The following is a 21,901-nucleotide window of genomic DNA, read 5'->3' on the forward strand; positions in this document are numbered from 1 at the left end:
TTAAGAAAACAACCGTATCAAAAAAATAAGATGTGGGACAACATTGTAGCATAGTGGTTAGCACAACACTTTACAGTACCAGCAATCCAGATTCAATTCCCACTGCTGCCTGTAAGGAATTTGTATGTTCTACCGTGACCACATGGGTTTCCTCTGAATGCTCTGGTTTCCTCCCACAATCCAAAGAGGTCCCAGTTGGTAGGTTGATCCATCATTGTAAGTTGTCCCATGGTTAAGCTATGGTTAAATCAGGGGCTGCTGGGTGGCCAGAAGGGCCTATTGTCGCTATGTCTCAATAGATAGATATGCACAACATATACTTGAAAATTCTGAAACATAGGAACAATTTTTTTAAACTGGAACTCTGTATATACCATCACTCTATATGGAGAAAGTGAAAAAGGAAAGCTAAAGAATTACAGAATAGTTATTCTGATATCAGGCTGATATGGTGGCGTAGTGGCATCAGCGCCAGACTTCGGAGCGAAGGCTCCCGAGTTTGAATCCAGCCGGCTCCCTTGCACGCTTTCCATCCGTGCTGGGTTGAGTGTCGAGCTAGTAACTTGGCCTCGTAAAAACAAGAAAGCCTGCTAAAAAAAAACGCTATCATGACAGCATCCCGATGACTCCACTCGGAGTTAAGGGCTTTCTTCTTCTTTCTTCTAGTCTGATATCTGTAGTCAGGATATTAGAGTCTACAATTAATAGTAAGGTGCTTGAATTGTTTTAAATTATTTCTTTTACCAGACAGCCTGGGTTTGTAAGGAGGATATGCCCAGTGAACCTAATTAAATTTTATGAAGAGATGCAAAGTGGAATATTTAGGATATTTATATGGATTTTGAAAAAGCATTTGATCAAACTTTCAGAAGAGACTGTTAATTATACTTGAAGGTAATTTGTTGATCTGGCTTGTTTCATAATTAAATGGCTCGAATAGATGATTATTTCTTTAAATAATTAACAGGAACCTAATATAAATTTCAAGTTACCTGCAACAGTAAACAGAAGTTCAAGATAAAGATTATTGCCATTCAACCATACAGGTATATAACCACCAGATGAAAAAACTTTTCTCCAGACCAGGGTGCAAAACACACAAGTAAATTAACAAACAATACATTCCAGAAGACTGACATTTAGCACAAGGTGCATTTACAACACAAGTCAAAAAGTAAACAGTGTAATGCTACTGGTGCTTCATACGTGATGAGAACTGGATGGTGGCAGGGAGTTTAATAGTGTCACGGGCTGGGGGAAGAAGCTGATTCCCATCCTAACAGTCCTTTTCATAATTCCATGGTACCTCCTGCCTGATGGAAGGGGGTCAAAGAGAAGCAATGAAAATCATTAGTTATAATCAATATAGCTTTTAATTTACTTCCACAATGTGGCCAACCATGGAATCAAAACTGATTATGCAAGTAACACACATCAAAGTTGCTGGTGAATGCAGCAGGCCAGGCAGCATCTCTAGGCAGAGGTACAGTCGACGTTTCGGGCCGAGACCCTTTGTCAGGACTAGCCGAAGGAAGAGCTAGTAAGAGATTTGTAAGTGTGAGGGGGAGGGAGAGATCCAAAATGATAGGAGAAGACAGGAGGGGGAGGGATGGAGCCAAGAGCTGGACAGGTGATCGGCAAAAGGGATATGAGAGAATCATGGGACAGGAGGCCCAGGAGAAGGAAAAGGGGGAGGGGGGGAAACCCAGAAGATGGGCAAGGGGTATAGTCAGAGGGAGAAAAAGGAGAGAGAGAGAGAAAGAATGTGTATATAAATAAATAACGGATGGGGTACAAGGGGGAGGTGGCGCATTAGTGGAAGTTAGAGAAGTCAGTGTTCATGCCATCAGGTTGGAGGCTACCCAGATGGAATATAAGGTGTTGTTCCTCCAACCTGAGTGTGGCTTCATCTTTACAGTAGAGGAGGCCGTGGATAGACATATCAGAATGGGAATGGGATGTGGAATTAAAATGTGTGGCCACTGGGAGATCCTGCTTTCTCTGGTGGACAGAGCATAGGTGTTCAGCAAAACGATCTCCCAGACTGCGTCGGGTCTCGCCAATATACAGAAGGCCACATCGGAAGCACCGGACGCAGTATATCATCCCAGCTGACTCACAGGTGAAGTGTCGCCTCACCTGGAAGGACTGTTTGGGGCCCTGAATGATGGTAAGGGAGGAAGTGTAAGGGCATGTGTAGCACTTGTTCCGCTTACAAGGATAAGTGCTAGGAGGGAGATCGAGGGATGGGGGGGACGAATGGACAAGGGAGTCACGTAGGGAGCGATCCCTGCGGAAAGCAGAGAGAGGGGGGTAGGGAAAGATGTGCTTAGTGGTGGGATCCCGTTGGAGGTGGTGGAAGTTACAGAGAATAATATGTTGGACCCGGAGGCTGGTGGGGTGGTAGGTGAGGACCAGGGGAACCCTATGCCTAGAGGGGTGGCGGGAGGATGGAGTGAGAGTAGATGTGCGTGAAATGGGGGAGATGCGTTTGAGAGCAGAGTTGATGGTGGAGGAAGGGAAACGCCTTTCTTTAAAAAAGGAGGACCTCTCCCTCGTCCTGGAATGAAAAGCCTCATCCTGAGAGCAGATGCGGCGGAGACGGAGGAATTGCGAGAAGGGGATGGCGTTTTTGCAAGAGACAGGGTGAGAAGAGGAATAGTCCAGATAGCTGTGAGAGTCAGTAGGCTTATAGTAGACATCAGTAGATAAGCTGTCTCCGGAGACAGAGACAGAAAGATCTAGAAAGGGGAGAGAGGTGTCAGAAATGGACCAGGTAAACTTGAGGGCAGGGTGAAAGTTGGAGGCAAAGTTAATGAGGTCAATGAGCTCAGCATGCGTGCAGGAAGCAGCACCAATGCAGTCGTCGATGTAGCGAAGGAAAAGTGGGGGACAGATACCAGAATAGGTTTGGAACATAGATTGTTCCACAAAGCCAACAAAAAGGCAGGCATAGCTAGGACCCATACGGGTGCCCATAGCTACACTTTTAGTTTGGAGGAAGTGGGAGGAGCCAAAGGAGAAATTATTAAGAGTAAGGACTAATTCCGCTAGATGGAGCAGAGTGGTGGTAGAGGGTAACTGATTAGGTCTGGAATCCAAAAAGAAGCGGAGAGCTTTGAGACCTTCCTGATGGGGGATTGAAGTATATAGGGACTGAACATCCATGCACTTCTCTAACTTCCCCTAATGCCCCACCTCCCCCTCATACCCCATCCGTTATTTATTTATATACACACATTCTTTCTCTCTCTCCTTTTTCTCCCTCTGTCCCTCTGACTATACCCCTTGCCCATCCTCTGGGTTTTTCCCCCACTCCCCCTTTTCCTTCTCCCTGGGCCTCCTGTCCCATGATCCTCTCATATCCCTTTTGCCAATCACCTGTCCAGCTCTTGGCTCCATCCCTCCTCCTCCTGTCTTCTCCTATCATTTTGGATCTCCCCCTCCCCCTCCCACTTTCAAATCTCTTACTATCTCTTCCTTCAGTTAGTCCTGACGAAGGGTCTCGGCCCGAAATGTCGACTGTACCTCTTCCTGGAGATGATGCCTGGTCTGCTGCGTTCACCAGCAACTTTGATGTGTGTTGCTAGAATTTCCAGCATCTGCAGAATTCCTCAGGTTTGCGAGGTTATGTAAGTGTCATCCTGAACCAATTCAGTTCAATTCATTCATCACTTCAGAACAAGTTCTATCAATTTCCAGAACTCACCTTTGAACTTCTCAGGTATATTTTCCATATAATCAACAAGCAATATCTGTAACTTTACTGCTAAAACAGGACAGCTGCCAATGATCTGATCGGGCGATCTGAAATGTTAAGATGCAATTACACATCAGGGCAGATGGAAAGGAAACAACACCAATGAAAGGAAGGAAAAATAAGCCATTTACCTGCTGTAGAGTGCACTTTCTGAAAGAGCATCCATCACTGGCCCACAGATAAACTTAAATTATGAAGAAAATCTTGAATCAGTACAAATTTAAAGAGCAAAGGGAAAACAATGAAAAGCCAGAAAGGATAAACAATACACAATAAAAACTTTCAAACACATCAAACAGTACAGCACAGAAACTGCCTTTCAGTCCATGATATTGTCAGCGTACTCCATGATCAATTTCACCTTTCTCTCCTACACAGCCTATAACCTTACACCCGTGTGCCATCCGAATCTCATCAATCAGCCTCTACCACCACCCCCAACAGTGCCTCCTAAGCTTCCACAGTGTGTGAAAAAAACCTTCCTCTGACATCTCCCCGAATTTTCCTCTGCTCACTTTAAACAGAGGTCCTTTGGTATCCGCCATGGCCACACTGGGGAGAAAGGTGCTGGCTGTCCACTCTACCTATGCCTCTCAATCTTAAACGCCTCTATCAAATTGCCTCTCATCCTCTGTCAATCACAATTGTCAAGTGAAAATGTCCAAGTGACGTATACTTGTAGAATGCAGCTTCAAATACAAACGTAAATGTTAATTATTGAAGATTTTGGCTGTGGTTACAGCTTCTAAATCAACCACGATCAAACTCAATGGGCCCAATGGCCAAATTCAGCTCCTCTGTCTTATGGTCTTCTGAAAGACGAGTCCAGCTTTATCTGATGCTGATCAGGAACACAAAATGCTAATCATTCAGTAACTTGTGTATTAACCAAAGATATGAAATTTCTTCTTTCTATTATGCAACGTCAGGGCTTTCATTTAATGAAATAAATTTTATGAACTTACATCAGACAGTTCTTGAGTTCTGATTGAATATTTCATGATATTAAGATCCAGGAAATGAAACAGACCTTCTTTCATCACAGTTTTGTTTTCACTTTCAAACATGCGTTTATAGGCACAAAGGAGCCAAGATGGGTGGAAAAGCGAATTACCTAGATAATATATAAGTATATCATTTTGTTAGTCAACTTCCATCCATCTATTTAAAATAAAAATGAAGTTCTGAACCACAGAAGCAATAACATTTTAAATATGACACACTTGGGTGTCATTCTTGTTCAGTGGTAGAGAGTTGAAGTGAGATGGGGAAGTCACTATGCATCACATCAGCAAGAAATTAAACACATGCTCGATAGGTCACCCCTCGAAGCAAAGCATGTTAATTACACAGAAAAATACATACCCACCAGAAGCAACTTTCACTCAGAGGGAAGTCTCTGGGACAGATCAGAGTGCATATTTACTGTTCATAAACCATAGTGATTGACACATGAAGCAAGCATGACATAGTTAGTCAAAACAAGACTATTTCTAGATATGATGTACAACACTTCCAAGCAATAAACCATTTTGCCTGAGTGAAACAAAAGCACAGATATACACAGAAAATCGGAAATTGGCCTCTTAGCTGATAGAAAACTAAACATGATCCAGAATGGAGTTCCCAATGAAGGCATAGTTATGAAAAGAAATCATTCAATATAATTAACATTCCTTAAATACTTATCTGCTCATTCTCAGCAAGTAACATTCAGCACAACCACCAATTACTTTAACCCCCAATTTTCAATACAGTTTAGTTTGTTCTATAATAATTAAAACTATAAATTATTTTTAAAAGTTACCATAATTGGGATAAATAGATTATTTGTCTCTGATATACCTCCAAGAAATGTACTTCCCATCCTCCTGAAACATTACTAAAAGATAATATAAATTAACCTTGCTGCTAGGAACCAATAATCCTCCTTCTAAACAAGTGCATTCAGGACCAAGAAGACAAACTGCCAAAACCTGAGCTGCGTCTTGTAATGAGTTAAAAATATTGACAGATAATGCAGTTGGGAGTCACAATCACCTTTTCCATCGTAAACAGTGGCATCCATTAGGCTTTTAAGGCGTGGCAAAATTGGTCTTATAACATGCACCTAAGAAACCAAAGAATTGTCATGTTAATACATAGATAGTAGAAACTCCAAAAGTAAATCATTTGTTCCAAAATTCACCATCATTTCCATGGTGCATACATATTCAACCCATGAGATTGACAAAATATCACAGACCCACAGAAGCAATAAAAAAAGCAACCAACATAAGAAGTACTTTCAACAAAGTACCTCAACAAGGATACAGAAGACAAAGGAATCCATCAGATCTTCCACTGACTACATTATAACACTCTTTACCACAGAGGAACTTTGTCCAAATCCCTTCTGAAATTAGATTATGAGGACACTCAGTCCTCGTTTATTGTCATTTACAAATGCATGTATTAAAAAATGATACAATGTTCCTCCAGAATGATATCACAAAAAAACAGGACAAACCAAGACTAAAACTGACAAAACCACATAAGTCTCAAAGTCCCAATCAACTCATCATCTAACGCAGGCGGCAGAAGGGAGAAACTCTCCCTGCCATGAACCTCCAAGCGCCGACGACTTGCCGCTGCACTGGAAGCACCCGACTGCAGCGGACTCTGAGTCCGTCCGAAAACTTCGAGCCTCTGACCAGCTCTTCCGATACAGCCTGTCCGAGCACCATCCTCTGCCGAGTGCTTCGACCCCGCCCCGGCCGCCGAGCAACAAGCAAAGCTGAGGACTTGGGGCCTTCCCCTCCAGAGATTTCAGACCATACAGTAGCAGCAGCAGCAAAGCAGGCATTTCAGAAGTTTCTTCAGATGTTCCTCCGTGCTCTCACATCCGTCTCCATCAAATCAGGATTGTGCACGGCACTCTATTTGACAAATAACAGACATCACCACCGGAGTGGCTGCTGCGAGCGTCCAGTGAACTCCGCTTGCCATCTTCTCCTCCCGCCGAGTTGGGAGAAATGCTACGGTAATCTAATTCATGCCCTAATGACTCTTTGTTCAAACTCCATGTCCATCCTTTTCATCATCATTTTAAAACTTAGATAAGATTTCCTAAAATCTAAACAAATTTAAAAGACCAAACCTTGGCTATCACATTAGTCACCCAGTGAATGTAAGTGTTATATGCTTTAAATGACACCCAAATTTCTTTCCTTTCTATATCGTCTTACTGGATACACAAGTAGCAGTAGTCGCAGCACTCAAGTCCAGTATGATATTCTCTGCTTTTTACTCCGACTCCTCATCCTTTTCTTCTCCAGTCCTGATGAAGGATCTCGGCCCAAAACAGCAACTATACGACTGTACTCTTTTCCATAGATGCTGCCTAGCCTGCTGAATTCCTCCAGCATTCTGTGTGTGTTGCTTGGATTTCCAGCATCTGCAGATTTTCCCGGCTCTATCCCATTTAGTCCTTTTACACTATGGGATTTCCAGCTAATGAGGAAAGTTAAAATCACCTACTATAACAACCTTATGTTTCTTGCAACAGTCTGCAATCTTTACAGATTTGTACCTCTAAATCCCTTGGACTGTTGGGTGTCTATAATATAGCCCCATTAATGTGGTTATACATTTCTTATTTGTCAGTTCCACCCATAAAGCTTCACTAGTTGAGTTCTCCAATCTATCCTGACTGAGCACTGCCATGACATTTTCCCTGACGAGTAACATCACCCCTCCTCCTTTAATCCCTCCTGCTCTATCACAGATAAAACAGAACCCCGGAACATTGAGCTGCTAGTCCTGCCCCTCCTGCAACCAAGACTCACTAATGGCTATGAAAGAATACTTCCATGTGTTGACCCATGCCCTGAACGCATCTGCCTTTCCTACAATACTTCTTGCATTGAAATATACAGTATGCTCAACCTTCTGCTTCCTGACTTTGTCTGAGGTCTTAACATGTCTCCACAACCTCTCCACTATCTGTACTGGTACTCTGGTTCCCATCCCCCTGCAACTCTAGTTTAAACCACCCAGTGCAGCACGAGCAATCCTTCCCGCTAAGATATCAGTCCCCTTCCAGTTCAGGTGCAAACTGCCTCTTCTGTACAGGTCCCACCTTCCCTGGAAGAGAGCTCAATGATTCAAAAGTCTGACACCCTTCCTCCGATACCAACTCCTTAGTCATGTGTATGATGTTTCTATTTCTGTCCTCACTAGTACGTGCCACAGATAGCAACCCTGAAATTACATCCCTGGAGGTCCTGCCCTTTAACTTAGCATCTAACTCCCTGAACTCCCTTTGCAGAACCTTGTCACTCTTCCTACCTATGTCATTGGCACCTACATGGACCACGACCACTGGCTGCTCACCCTCCCACCTAAGAAGGCTGAGGACTCGATCTGAGATGTCCTGGACCCTGGCACCCGGGAGGCAACATACCATCCGGGTATCTCGTTCTCATCCACAGAACCTCGTTTCTTTTCCCTTAACTAACAAATCCACTATCACCACAGCTTCACACACAAAATGCTGGTGGAACGCAGCAGGCCAGGCAGCATCTATAGGAAGAAGTACAGTCAACATTTTGGGCCCTACGTTTTATTTTTATTCGTTCCTGCCAATCAATCCCGGTACCTGATTGGCCTCTGTTCAAACACCAGACTATGTACTGGTGTATTATGTACTATGTATTATAATACTATGTATTATGTACTCAGTCAGCTAACCCAGGTGAGCTATGGAGTCTCACACTTCCGGCCACTGATTGGCCTCAATTCAAACACATGTAGAACCTTGAAGTGGATTGGCAAATTTGTTGTTTCTATAAGCTATGGCAGTTTTCAGTGAGTGTTGATGTAAACTAGTCATGAATTACTTACTTGATTTTCTTCCAATGTTTCCATAATTAAAATATAATTTTCCCATAATTGTACGAGCTGTTTGCTTTTTTCACCCAACCACCAGAAAGGACACGAATCTAAAATAAGAAAGTTCCAATTAGGATGAAATATAAGAAGTGCCACATTTTACTCAACACTTAGACCAGACTGGAAATGCTGGAATTGTTAGTCAGGAAGCATTTGTGGAGAGAGGAACAGAATTAATATTCCAAATTGCTAACCTTTCACTGCAGCGAGGAGATTAAACATGCATAATTTGCAAATTAAGTTGAAACAGGCAGAGGATAAGGCAAAGGTGGGGAGAGAATGAATATCTGTAGTAAGGCAAGGAACCAACAGAGGCTTTTCAGTTTCATTTAAACCACAGAAGTTTATCTTCAGCTATCTAGTTACAAGTTACTGTTGTGTATTAAAATTGACAGTGGCACAGACAACCCCAATATTGCCCAGGCCAGTATGGTAACCCTTTACTGCACCAGCAACCGGGTTCAATCCACCACTTTCTATAAGGAGTTTGTACCTTTTCCCTGTGACCGTGTGGGTTTTCTCTCGATGTTATGGTATTCCAAAGACATATGGATTGGTCACATGGTTGTAATTGGGCAGCATGGATTTAGTAGGCCAGAAGGGCCTGTTACCATGGTGTATTTCTAAACAATAAAAAAAATCTGCTACAATACACATTTCCTTGTCTGCTGAAACCATAGTTCACGAGATGTTTACTTTACTCCCAGATATGTTCGATGTTCTATAACACAGCATGAGCAGTTTCAAGCTCCTGGGCATTAGCATCAACTATCCTGAGCTTAACACAACCACGAAGAAGGCATGCCAGTGACCCTACTTCATTAGGAATTTGAGATTTGGCAATGAAATCTCTTGCAAATTTCCACAAATCTACAGTACAGTAGAAAGCACTGTACTGATTGCATCACTGCCTGGTACAGAGGCCCCAATATGTAGTTTGAAAGATGTTTCAGAGGGTTGTACACTCAGCTAACTTGATCACGGGCACTACTCTTCCCACCATCGAGGACGTCCTCAAGGCAGTAACATCCATCACAATGGACTCTCACTGTCCAGGACATGACCTTCACTCATTCCTAAAATCAGTTCCCTTTGCAATCTCAACCCCACATCTTGGCTACTATTTGGAGGCCCATAATGTTTTTTTTAATCCTTGCAGTTTCTTCACTCCACCCACAGATTCGACATTCCCTGACCCTTTGTCACCTCTTTCTAAAGATGTAATTCCATCTCTTACCAACAGAGCCACACCACCGCCTAAGCCTTCCTGCCTGTCTTTTCGATACAAGGTGTATCTTTTGATGTTAAGCTCCCAATGACGACCTTTCAGCCACGACTCATTAATGCCCACGATGTCATACCGATCAATCTCTAATTGTGCCACAAGTTCGTCCACCTTATTCCGAATGCTACACGCATCCAAATACAGCACTTTCAGTCCTGTGTTCTTCACCCTTTTGAATTTTACCTCTGTGGCAGAGCTTCACTCTGCTTTGTCTGCAGTTATACCCAACCATTGACTTGTCCTTATTTACATCCATATTACATCATCTACTCGTAAACCTGCTGGCTCATCCTCAGCTCTATCATACTGGTTCCCATCCCCCTGCCATTTCAGTTTAAACCACTCCCAAGAGCTCTAGTAAACCTGCCTGCAAGAATATTGGTCCCCCTCAGATTCATATGCAACCCGTCCCTTTTGTACAGGTCCCACCTGCCCCAGAAGGGGTCCCAATGATCCAGAAATCCATATCCCTGCCCCACTTCTTTAGCCACGCATTTATCTGCCACCTCATTCTATTTCTATACTCACTGCCGTGTGGCACAGGCAGCAATCACAAGATTACTACCCTTGAGATCCTGTTTCTCAGCTTCCTTCTTAACTCCTTGTATTCTGTTTTCAGGACCTCCTCCCTCTTTCTACCCATACACTTCTGGCTGCTTACTCTCCCTTTTCAGGATATTGTGGACATGTTTAGAAACATCACGGATCCTGACACTTTGGAGGCAAACTACCATCCGTGTTTCTTTTTTGCAGCCACAGAATCACCTGTCTGTCCCTCTGACTATAGAGTCCCCTATTACTGCTGCCATCCTCTTCAGTTCCCTACCCTTCTGAGCCACAGGGGCACATGCAGTGTCAGAGGCACAGCTGCTGTTGCTTCCCCCAGGAAGGTCCAGGACCAGAGGGAACAGCGTCAGAATAGAGGGGCATCCTTTTAGAACAGAGAGGAGGAGGAACTTATTTAATCTCCACAGGCAGCTGTGGAGCCCAAGCATTTATGTATATTTAAGACAAAGGTTGATAGATTCTTGATTGGTAAAGGCATGAAGGGGAAGGGGAGAAGGGAGTGAAAGGGAAATGAATCAGCCATGATGAAATGGCAGAGAAGACTGAATGGGCCAAATGGCCTAATTCTGCTCCTATATCTTATAGCCTTTTGGTCTAACATTTAGAAAGTTAAAATTGACTACAACAACCTTATGTTTCTTGCAACAGTCTGTGTTCTCTCTACAAATTTGTTCCTCTAATTCTCACGGATTGTTGGGTGATCTGTTATATAGTCGTATTATCACGGTCATACCTCTTTTATTCCTCAGTCTTACCCATAGAGCCTCGCTAAACGAGTTCTCCAATCTGTCCTGGCTGAGCACTGCCCTGACAATTTCCCTGATTTATAATGCCACCCCTCCCCAGTTAATCCTCTCACCCTGTTGTAATGTAAAATAGCAAAGCCCTAGAGTATTGAGCTGCCAGCCCTGCCACCAACTCTCACTCATGGCTACGACATCATAATCCCACGTGCTGATCCATGCCCTGAGTTTATCTGCCTTGCCTTTCCTGCAGTACACATACTGCAGGACATTAGCCACACCATACTTCATCTGAGGTCTTAACAACATGTCTTCACAACTTCTGCACGATCTGCAGTGGCACTCTAGTTTAAACATCCCCGTGCAGCATGAGCAAACCTTCACACTGGGATATTAGACCCGTTCAGTTCATGTGCAAACAGTCACTTCTCTACAACTCACACCTTCCCTGGAAGAGAGCACAATGATCCAAAAAAAAACTTCTGCTCTCCCTCCTACACCAATTCCTTAGCCACGTGTTAAACTGTATAATTTTTCTGGCCTCACTAGCATGTGGCACAGGAGCAATCCTGAGATTACAACCCTGCAGGTCCTGCCCTTTAAATTAGCACCCAACTCCCTAAGCCAAACCTCGTCACTCTTCCTACCCATGTCATTGGCACTACAGAGACCACGACCTCCAGCTGCTTACAATCCCACTTCAGAATGCCAAGTTCTCAATCCAAGATGCCTTGGCACCTCATTCTCATTCGGGAATCTTGTTTTTATCCATAGAACCTCCTTTCTCTTCCCCTAACTAACGAATCCCCCATCACCACAGCTCGGCTCTTCTCCCACCTTCCCTTCTGAGTCACTGAGTCCCAGGAACTCAAACACTGACTTTCCTCTGCTAGGTCTTTCCCACCCTCCCCACCAGAATCATTCCAGAATCTAGTGATTCTTGAAAAATCACCATCTCCACAATCTCATTAACTAACTCCTTCAGAACCATTCGATTCTGTTGTACGTGACTTATCTACTTTCAATATATACCCAGATATTAAAAGATCAAGGAAAACAGGATGATCGGAAAAATAATGTCAGGACAGCTTAAACATGACTTTGATGAATGGTGAGGCTTGGAATTCCACTTGCCCTAGGCCTGCTCAAACTCCTTATGTTTTTATACATGGCTGGCAATATAGTTCAAGTTTATTGTCAGACAAATATACCGCCAAACCACAGTATGCATAACACACAACACACAAAACACAATTAACAGAAAAATATATTCCAGAAGACTGACATAAGGTGCATTTACAACACAAGTTAAAATATATTTAGTGTAAGACGACTGGTGTTTCATTGGTAATGAGACCTGGGAAAGAAGCTGTTTCTCAAACCAACAGTCTCTGTCCTAATGTTACAGTACCTCCTGCCTAATGGTGGCCGGGGGTTGGTTTCAAAGATATTGTGGGATGGATGTGAGAGAAGGCTCATGGGTCTGCATCACTCGTGATAAATATCTTGGAACAGTAAGACATAGTCAATCCTGCCACAAAGGCAACCCGTGAATTACAAAATTCCCAACAAAAACTTAGAGGATTTTGCAAATGCCAGTACACTTATTGCTTGAATAGCTTCCTTCCACGTCATTCCTGAACAACTAACAGAGTGAGATTTCCCCTTCTGCATATCTGCTCTTAAACAGCTGCTACACAGTGAACTATGAGAGGAACATCTCACGCTTATCCTCACAGTAAAGTGCAAACTGCCATCCTTTCAATAACTCCGGCTCCCTGTAAAACACCACCATGGATCCAGTTTTAAGTTACATCCAGCGCCTCACACACTCAGCATATCTATAACCATTAGAGAAAGGCGATTCCCGAATTCCATTAAATTGAACAAGATCCACAATGTGTACAAATGGCATAGGCTGCGTTAATAAAATTGTTACTCTTAACAAAGGATGAACTAATCATCAAAATACCGTGTTCATTCTGAAATTCCAAGGCGAAGTCTCTTTCCAGTGCCCCAAAAACATCCACAGCCCTTTTCAACAGATACAAAGCTCTCTTGCGAGTCGTGTTATCCGTGTCTACCAGTCCTGCCTGCAACACTTTCCAAAATTCAATGCACGTCCGGAGGTCGAGATTACCGGCCGGCGAGAGCGAAGTGAGCAGCAACAGGAGTCTGGAAACGTTGCCGGGGCACTCCCATCGTCTCACGCCGTCCCAGATATCCCTCATAGACACCATCTTCTGCTCCAGGAGGGTTGAGATGAGCCGGGTGGCCACCCTGGCCGCCACGTTGTCCTCGCCGACCCTCACAGTGGTCAGGGCGAGAGGCAGCAGCTCTCCATTGACCGGCTCCCGCTTCAACACGAGAGGCCACAGCTTCACTAGCATCTCGACAACGACGTGAATGTCGGAGTACTCAGTGCCCGGGGAGGAGGAGGAGGAGGAGGCGGCGGCCCCGCTCCGCTGCTCGGTGTAAGTCCGCAACTCCCGTAAACAAGAGGCAACCTCCTGCTGCAGTAGCTCAGGCGGAGCTAGCCGACAGCAGGTCAGCAGTAAGCGGCAGACCGCGAGACCTAGTCGGCGGTCGGCCGGCTCCTCCAGCCGTACGATCCGCAGCAGCGGCAAGCACCGTTCCTCGGCAAGTCCCCGCAGGTGCTGCCACTCCAGCCCGATGCTTCGGGCCTCCAGCTCCTCCAGAAGGAGGCGCAGAGTCTCCACCCGGCCAGCGTCCAGTTCCGCCTCCCAGCACCACCGACACAGCTCGGGCAGCATCATCGTCGGTTCGTGGCCGAGGCGCAGCAGCAAGTCCGCCACCAGCCGCGGTTCCATGGTTACTAGGAAAGACTACCCGGACCGAAAGGACCGCCGGTACGAGGGTCACACTCTCAAACGTCCGGCGGAAACGCTTTCGCTTCTCGCCACAGGCGCGAACAAACTAAAACACGGCAGCTGCCGGAAACCCTGAATAAACAGAGAGCTGTTGCAGTTTATTGACAGCATCCAGATGACCTAAGACATAGGAGCGGAATTAGGCCAACCGTGTCTGCTCCATTAAACCTGATTTATTCTGCCTTTCAATCCCATTCTCCTGCCTACTCCCTGTAATCTTTGACGTCCTAGCAAATTAAAAACCTATAAATCTCCACTTTAAATATACCCAATGACTTGGCATCCACAACTGTGAATTCCACAGATTCACCACCCTCCAGCTAAAGAAATTCCTCCTCATCTCTTCAAACTGGACGTCCCTCCATTCGGCGGCATTGCACTCTCATCCTAGACTCAGCCACAATAGGAAATATCCTTCCCATTTCAACTCTATTCAGACTTTTCAACATTTACTTGGTTTCAATGGAGCCCTCCTTATTCTTCTAAACTCCAGCAAATACAGGCCCAGAGCCAACAAACAGTCCTCATAAGTATGGGATAGGAAACTATATTTTCAATTCCGTGCTTCTGACCCAGTTGTGGTTCCTCAGGCGACAAAAACAAGGTAAAAAGAATAAACACAAGTGATTCTGCAGATAACACATATAAAACTTGCTGGTGAACGCAGCAGGCCAGGCAGCATCGCTAGGAAGAGGTACAGTCAACGTTTCAGGCCGAGACCCTTCATCAGGACTAACTGAAAGAAGAGCTAGTAAGAGATTTGAAAGTGGGAGGGGGAGGGGGAGATCTGAAATTATAGGAGATGACAGGAGGGGGAGGGATGGAGCCAAGAGCTGGACACTCGATTGGCAAAAGGGATATGAGAGGATCATGGGACAGGAGGCCTAGGGAGAAAGAAAGGGGGGGAAGCCCAGAGGATGGGCAAGGGGTATAGTCAGAGGGACAGAGGGAGAAAAAGGAGAGAGAGAAAGAATGTGTATATAAATAAATAACGGATGGGGTACAAGGGGGAGGTGGGGCATTAGCAGAAGTTAGAGAAGTCAATGTTCATGCCATCAGGTTGGAGGTTACCCAGACGGAATATAAGGTGTTGTTCCTCCAACCTGAGTGTGGCTTCATCTGAGGAGGCCGTGGATAGACATAACAGAATGGGAATGGGACGTGGAATTAAAATGTGTGGCCACTGGGAGATCCTGCTTTCTCTGGCAGACAGAGCGTAGGTGTTCAGCAAAGCGGTCTCCCAGTCTGCGTCGGGTCTCACCAATATATAGAAGGCCGCATCGGGAGCACCAGACGCAGTATATCACCCCAGCCGACTCACAGGTGAAGTGTCAGCTGACCTGGAAGGACTGTCTGGGGCCCTGAATGGTAGTGAGGGAGGAGGTGTAAGGGTATGTGTAGCAATTGTTCTGCTTACAAGGATAAGTGCCAGGAGGGAGATGGTGGGGAGGGATGGGGGGGGACAAATGGACAAGGGAGTCGCGTAGGGAGCGATCCCTGCAGAAAGCAGAGGTGGGGGGTAGGGAAAGATGTGCTTAGTGGTGGGATCCCGTTGGAGGTGGCGGAAGTTAGGGAGAATTAGTCATAGTCATAGTCATAGTCATACTTTACTGATCCTGAGGGAAATTGGTTTTCGTTACAGTTGCACCATAAATAATTAAATAGTAATATGTACATTATGCCAGGAAATAAGTCCAGGACCAGCCTATTGGCTCAGGGTGTCTGACCCTCCAAGGGAGGAGTTGTAAAGTTTGACGGCCACGGGCAGGAATGACTTACTATGACGCTTAGTGTTGCATCTTGGTGGAATGAGTCTCCGGCTGAATGTACTCCTGTGCCCAACCAGTCCATTATGTAATGGATGGGAGACATTGTCCAAGATGGCATGCAACTTGGACAGCATCCTCTTTTCAGAAACCACCGTCAGAGAGTCCAGTTCCATCCCCACAGCAGCAATGGCCTTACGAATGAGTTTGTTGATTCTGTTGGTGTCTGCCACCCTTAGCCTGCTGCCCCAGCACACAACAGCAAACATGATAGCATTGGCCACCACAGACTCGTAGAACATCGTCCGACAGATGTTAAAGGACCTCAGTCTCCTCAGGAAATAGAGATGGCTCTGACCCTTCTTGTAGACAGCCTCAGTGTTCTTTGACCAGTCCAGTTTACTGTCAATTTGTATCCCCAGGTATTTGTAATCCTCCACCATGTCCACACTGACCTCCAGGATGGAAACAGGGGTCACCGGTGCCTCAGGTCTACCACCAGCTCCTTAGTCTTTTTCACATTAAGCTGCATATTATATGAGGGACCCGGAGGCTGGTGGGGTGGTAGGTGAGGACAAGGGGAATCCTATTCCTACTGGGGTGGCGGGAGGATGGAGTGAGAGCAGGTGTGCATGAAATGGGGGAGATGCGTTTGAGAGCAGAGTTGATGGTGGAGGAAGGGAAGCCCCTTTCTTTAAAAAAGGAAGACATCTCCTTCGTCCTGGTATGAAAAGCCTCATCCTGAGAGCAGATGCGGCAGAGACGGAGGAATTGCGAGAAGGGGATGGCATTTGTGCACTGGACATGTTTATGAGATTATTGGCGCCTTTTATTTGTTTTCCTTTTCTTTCTCTGCTAACCCCATACTTAAATATAAAACCTTAATCGTTTAACCGCACATTGCGGACTGAATGTTATTTCGGGGTACTGAAGTTACACAGGGGACTGAACACGCAGCATCCACCCAAACAAGAGTGCTAAAGTTTGGCCGGGTAGGGGGTGCCACCCCCGAGATCATGCTACTAGGCAAAGCGAGTCTTACAATGTGGGGTTGCTCGTCCGGGTTATGGATTTTTGTAGGGTGCTGCATGTTCACCCTGTTTAAATCAGTGCTGGTGTGTCTCTGTGGGATTGCGGTTGGAGATGTGTGCCTCTGTGGGATTGGGGTTAGTAACGGGCTGAGTGGGGTGGATCTTCGTACCTTGGATGAATTGTTAATTCGATTTTTGGGTATGGTTAAAGCTGATGGCGAGTTTGAAATCATAGCGCAAAAAGTTGATAAAATGGTGAGCTCAGACCTTGCTTTAGCACGGGCTAGCGCTGACAGCATGCAGGTGGGATTGGCAGTGTCCATTGGTGCCCCGGGTGAGGCGGGACCAGGGGCTGTCCATACTGTCAGGAGGGAGAGGGAAGAGTGGTCGGAGTTGGAATGTCTAATCAGTCCTAATCCCCTAGTGGAGAGTGAGAATTCTGGGGCAGTGCTATAGCCCCAGCAGAAATTACAATAGCACCACCAAGAAATTAACTGAAGTTTCACATACAAATTGCAGCTGCTTTGCTTTCTCTGTATAGTTTTGAATACAGCTTGTTTCTCCAGTTGATCTAGTGAAATAGCACCCTCAATTACCATAGCACCCACACAGCAATAAAGTTATCTGTGCTGGTCTAAGGTCAGATCCACTCTACACTTCTGCTTATTCGTTCGTTGTCGATGTCTTGCCATTGCCATTAGATCAGTTAAGCTGATCTAAGGTCACTTCAGATGGTGATGACACTCTCTGTCACTCATGTGAGAGATTGATAGTATACATACATTGTGCAGGATCCAGGCGCAGATCCATGGTCTCGCAAGACTAACGGATGCTACACACACAAGCTAGCACGGGCCTGGCTTGTGCCTTATTTTGGCCGACGTGAAAAATGGATCCATTTTTAGTGAGAAAACGATCTCATCCAGAGGAATCAGTGATGTCTCAACCTGAGCCTGTCTTAATTGAAAGTGACATGCAGAAAGAAGTAAGTGGGGATGAGGACGACAGCAGTTCATCAAAGGAGTGTGAGGGCAAAGTAGAGGAACAAGAAATGGAGCGGGATTTGGAAGAGAACATGGATGAAGCTGCTCTTTGTGCTAGTGGGAACACTGTTAGCGATGTTAGCCAGCAGACTGCGGAAGGACTCCATATGCCAGCATTGAAAAAGTACCCTTCGCTGCTCGCAACAGGTTGGCAATCAGCAAAGGAGTTTTATTCGTGGCTGGTTTGACTGACTGGAATATTTGATCACGAAAGATACTACATTCTACTTTGCATGCAGGCATATCCTGTGTGGAGGACATGGGTTCTATTCTGAGTCTACCTTCACTGTCACCGGTTACCACAACTGGCGGAAAGCTACAACAGCTTTCAAAACCCACCATGTAAGTGCAGCTCAGAAGTTTGCTATGGAGGCATGGGCTGAATTCAGGTTGAGAAAACAAGACGGTTCAAGATTGGGAAATATGCTTGACAGAGGACATGCAAAAATTGCCGAAGAAAATCGTGAGTATACGAGAGCAGTGGTTGAGTCTCTACACTTACCGCATGCCAAGGCACTGCCCAGCAAGGACACCGGCAGGATGATGGATCTGGCAATAGGGGAAACTTCGTTGAGTTGCTCAGTGTAATTGGGCAGTTTGATAAGACTGTAGCTAAAAAAAATACCATCCTGGAAATGCAAAAAACACCCATCACAATATCCAAAATGAAATTATGGGTATGATGGCAGATATGGTCAGACGTCAAATAAATGCAGAAATCAAGGAGGTTGGACATTTTGGTGGATGAAAGTAAAGACTTGAGTAAAAAGGAGCAGTGGTGGTGTGGTATTTGAATAACGAAACAGTGCTTGAAGAATTCTTGCACTTCACTCCAGCAGAAGGGTTGGATGCAGAGTCGTTTCTTAAAAGCTCAGTGTGTTATTGATAAGAATGCGTGTTTAGGTCAGTGTTATGACGGGGCGGCAGTGATGTCCAGGTGCAATAACGGGGTATGAGAGTTATTCAGGAAAGAGGTCCCGCAGGCATTATATATACACTGCCATGCTCACAGACTTAACCTTGTTTTAGTGGATGTTGTGAGCAATGTACAACAAGCAGGTGAGATTTTTGAAACTGTGCAGCTGCTTTACAACTTCTTTTCAAACTCTGTTGCCCACAATCTTTTCATGAAGAAACAGGGAGAACTGGAATCAACAGCACAGCCCATGGAGTTGAAGAAATTGTCAGATACACGCTGGGCATGGCAGTATACAGCTTTGTGGGCTATAAGGAAATTACTCCCTGCCATTCTAGCTACACTACAGGATATTATGGGTCAACCAAATGCACGGAGGAAAACGGAGACCAGAGCTGTAAATGGACTGATTATGAGCAGTTTGCTTTACTTCTCACTCTGTTTGAGGATTTATTACGAGTCACCAAGTTCATGTCAGACCAGCTACAATCTCCCAGTTTGGAGCTTTCATCCGCTGTAGATGGGGTGGACCAGCCACCCCACCGCCTGAATGATTTTGTTGTTGAGGCCCAAACTTAACGCACACCGGTCACATCCTCTGATGACCTTCGCAAGCAGTGTTTCTATACGGTTATAGACAGACTCCCGACTGAAATGAAAAGACAGTTCTCAATTGAGACTGGGGCTGTTCTGACTGGAGTCTCAGCATTGAGTCCCAAACGCAAGTTCTTCCTAGACAAGAATTGTCTTTGACCAATGGCCCAATACTATGGAGTGACTGAAGTGAACCTGACTGCAGAGCTACATCAGGTTCGGCGTCTGCTGGAAACAAAACCAAAGCAAGGACAGAGAGTGACACAGTGGAATTTCTAGATCTAATGAGACCCTACTGCGATGCATTTATAGATTTATACAAACTAATCTGCATATCACTAACTCTACCTGTGACATCTGCCTCATTCAAACGGAGTTTCTCTTGCCTTAGACGCCTCACAAACTACCTGAGAAATAGCAGCGGCGATGCTCGGAACAGCAACTTGGCCCTTTTGGCCATAAACAGCCGGAGGACCAAAGCACTTGACATCCAGAAAATCACTGATGCTTTCGCCACCAATCACAGCAACAGAGGGATTGTGCTTCTCTGAAAACATCAATGGTGAGTGCAGTTGATATTTTAAAAATTTGGGTCAAGACTAATGCTGATTATTATTATTATTTTGTGGTGGATACCCCATAGTCTTTATGTTTCCTGCAAATCCTAAAATATTACATTTACTGCTATTAAGCCTACTGGTTTTGCTTAGACTTCCAAGTGGCGATTCTGTTGATTTTTGTTTTAAATTCAGTAGTCGAATTAATTGAGGTGTTGCATGGTCAGAGTACGATTTGTCCAACTCCTGGTAAAGCCTTGCATCTGTTGTTTGCCTTTTTGGACTTTAATAACGGTGTATCTTTTGGCATTGCCTGTCTACGTAATGCGAATAGCAGTGGACATTGTGGGTTAGAGTTGTGTTTTTCAGTTGAAAAGCATGTATTTGACGCTGATTGTGGGATTGGTGCGTGATTCATATGGTGCACTTTGGGCCAGATGTTCTGCTGGTTTGTTTATTTATGCTCTGTGTAGCCCGGGTTGTCTCCGATGCTGTTGACACTGTCACAGTTCACTTCTATATTAGATCTATAAATTGCTATTGCTTGTGAATCAACAGAGGCATTTATAGTAGGCACATAATGCTTGAAACTGACTTTTGAATGCCACGCATCTGGCCTTGCGAATACCTATTACCATACAGTACATCTTTCAGCCCCACTGTAGCACCAGCAAGAAAAAGTCTCTGGCGAATAGATGTTCCCGCTATGGCCTTTGGAATAATGCCCACCCAATAATGGGCAGAGGCGTATGAGACATGGGTGGAACGGATCTCTCAGTTGTTAAATGAGTGGCAGTGCTTGGTTGAGGGAAAGCAACAGGAATTGATTGAAAGTTTGAGTGGGCAGGCTGCTGAGGGTGTTAGAACTGTCAGGTTCAATTACCCCATAGTGACAGCTGCCAGTTATCTGAAAGCGGAGGAAAATGTATTTGGTTCGACTGGAAGTTCGACTGGTGTTTGGTTCTCAATACAGCACCTGGGGGGCTTTCCATACCTGTGTCAGGAGATTGGGGAAAAGCTTTCAGTGTATCTTCTCTGGCTAGGGGGGCAGCTAAATTGCTTGCAGTGCCAGGGGGATCAGTTGTTCAGCTGATCAGAAAGGTGTCGGGAAACTTAATGGAGGCCCTTTGGGGGAACAGCTTGGGGTCTCTGGGGGAACACGTTCCCAGCAATGTACCAAGGAACTCCAGGAGGAAAAAGACCATATTTCTGAGGGCTTAGAGGGACCATGCCCCCATGTGTCGTTACGGATGGACGGAAGCTATGCTAAGGCCATCCTCGACACCGAGGCGCAGGTCAAGTTGCTGTTGAGTTTGTCTTACAACCAGTATTTGAAGCATTTACCCTTGACACCATTTTGGGCACTGGAAATTTGGAATATCAGTGCTGGGGATTATCCAGAAGACGATTATTGGTCAGTGAAACTGGAGTTCTCGGAGGCCAAGGTGGGGGTGGCTGAGGTTCGTGAATCGTTAGTGCTGATGTGTCCGTACACTGTTGAGACGGGCGGCAATTCGATTCTGGAGAGAACCAACCAGTGGTGAGGAAGCGCATGGGGGCCTGCCAGGAGGAGGTGGGTGAGAGCTGTTTGGGGGCGTTGTCTGTGCACCCAGTGTTTCGAGCTGCCTGTGAGGACGTGTGTAGCAGCATTGGGCTGGTACTGAATTTAAACAAGAGCCGATGGTGGTTCAGCTCAGGGGAAGTATCTGAGGGTGAGATCCTCTTAGTGGACGCTCCGAAGTACCATGGTGGGGGGGGGAGTTGACCAATGAAGACACCTCGGTGAGAGAGGGGTCGCGGCGACTGGCCCCTGTAG

The 21,901-nt window shown here is 45.4% G+C and overlaps 1 protein-coding gene across 1 annotated transcript in view; it reads right to left on the reverse strand.

The window, feature by feature from the left end:
• The window catches only part of tarbp1 (TAR (HIV-1) RNA binding protein 1), a 400,954-nt gene extending 386,401 nt beyond the window's left edge, over nt 1-14,553 (reverse strand). The window contains 8 exon segments of the mRNA XM_063057295.1: nt 3,710-3,807; nt 3,892-3,944; nt 4,726-4,874; nt 5,801-5,870; nt 8,645-8,742; nt 13,260-14,131; nt 14,133-14,298; nt 14,529-14,553. Coding sequence (XP_062913365.1) covers nt 3,710-3,807; nt 3,892-3,944; nt 4,726-4,874; nt 5,801-5,870; nt 8,645-8,742; nt 13,260-14,131; nt 14,133-14,298; nt 14,529-14,553 — 1,531 coding nt within the window.
• Nucleotides 14,554-21,901: the final 7,348 nt, after the last annotated feature.

The sequence above is a fragment of the Mobula hypostoma genome, chromosome 8, assembly GCF_963921235.1.
Source record: "Mobula hypostoma chromosome 8, sMobHyp1.1, whole genome shotgun sequence".
Lineage (NCBI taxonomy): Eukaryota > Metazoa > Chordata > Chondrichthyes > Myliobatiformes > Myliobatidae > Mobula > Mobula hypostoma.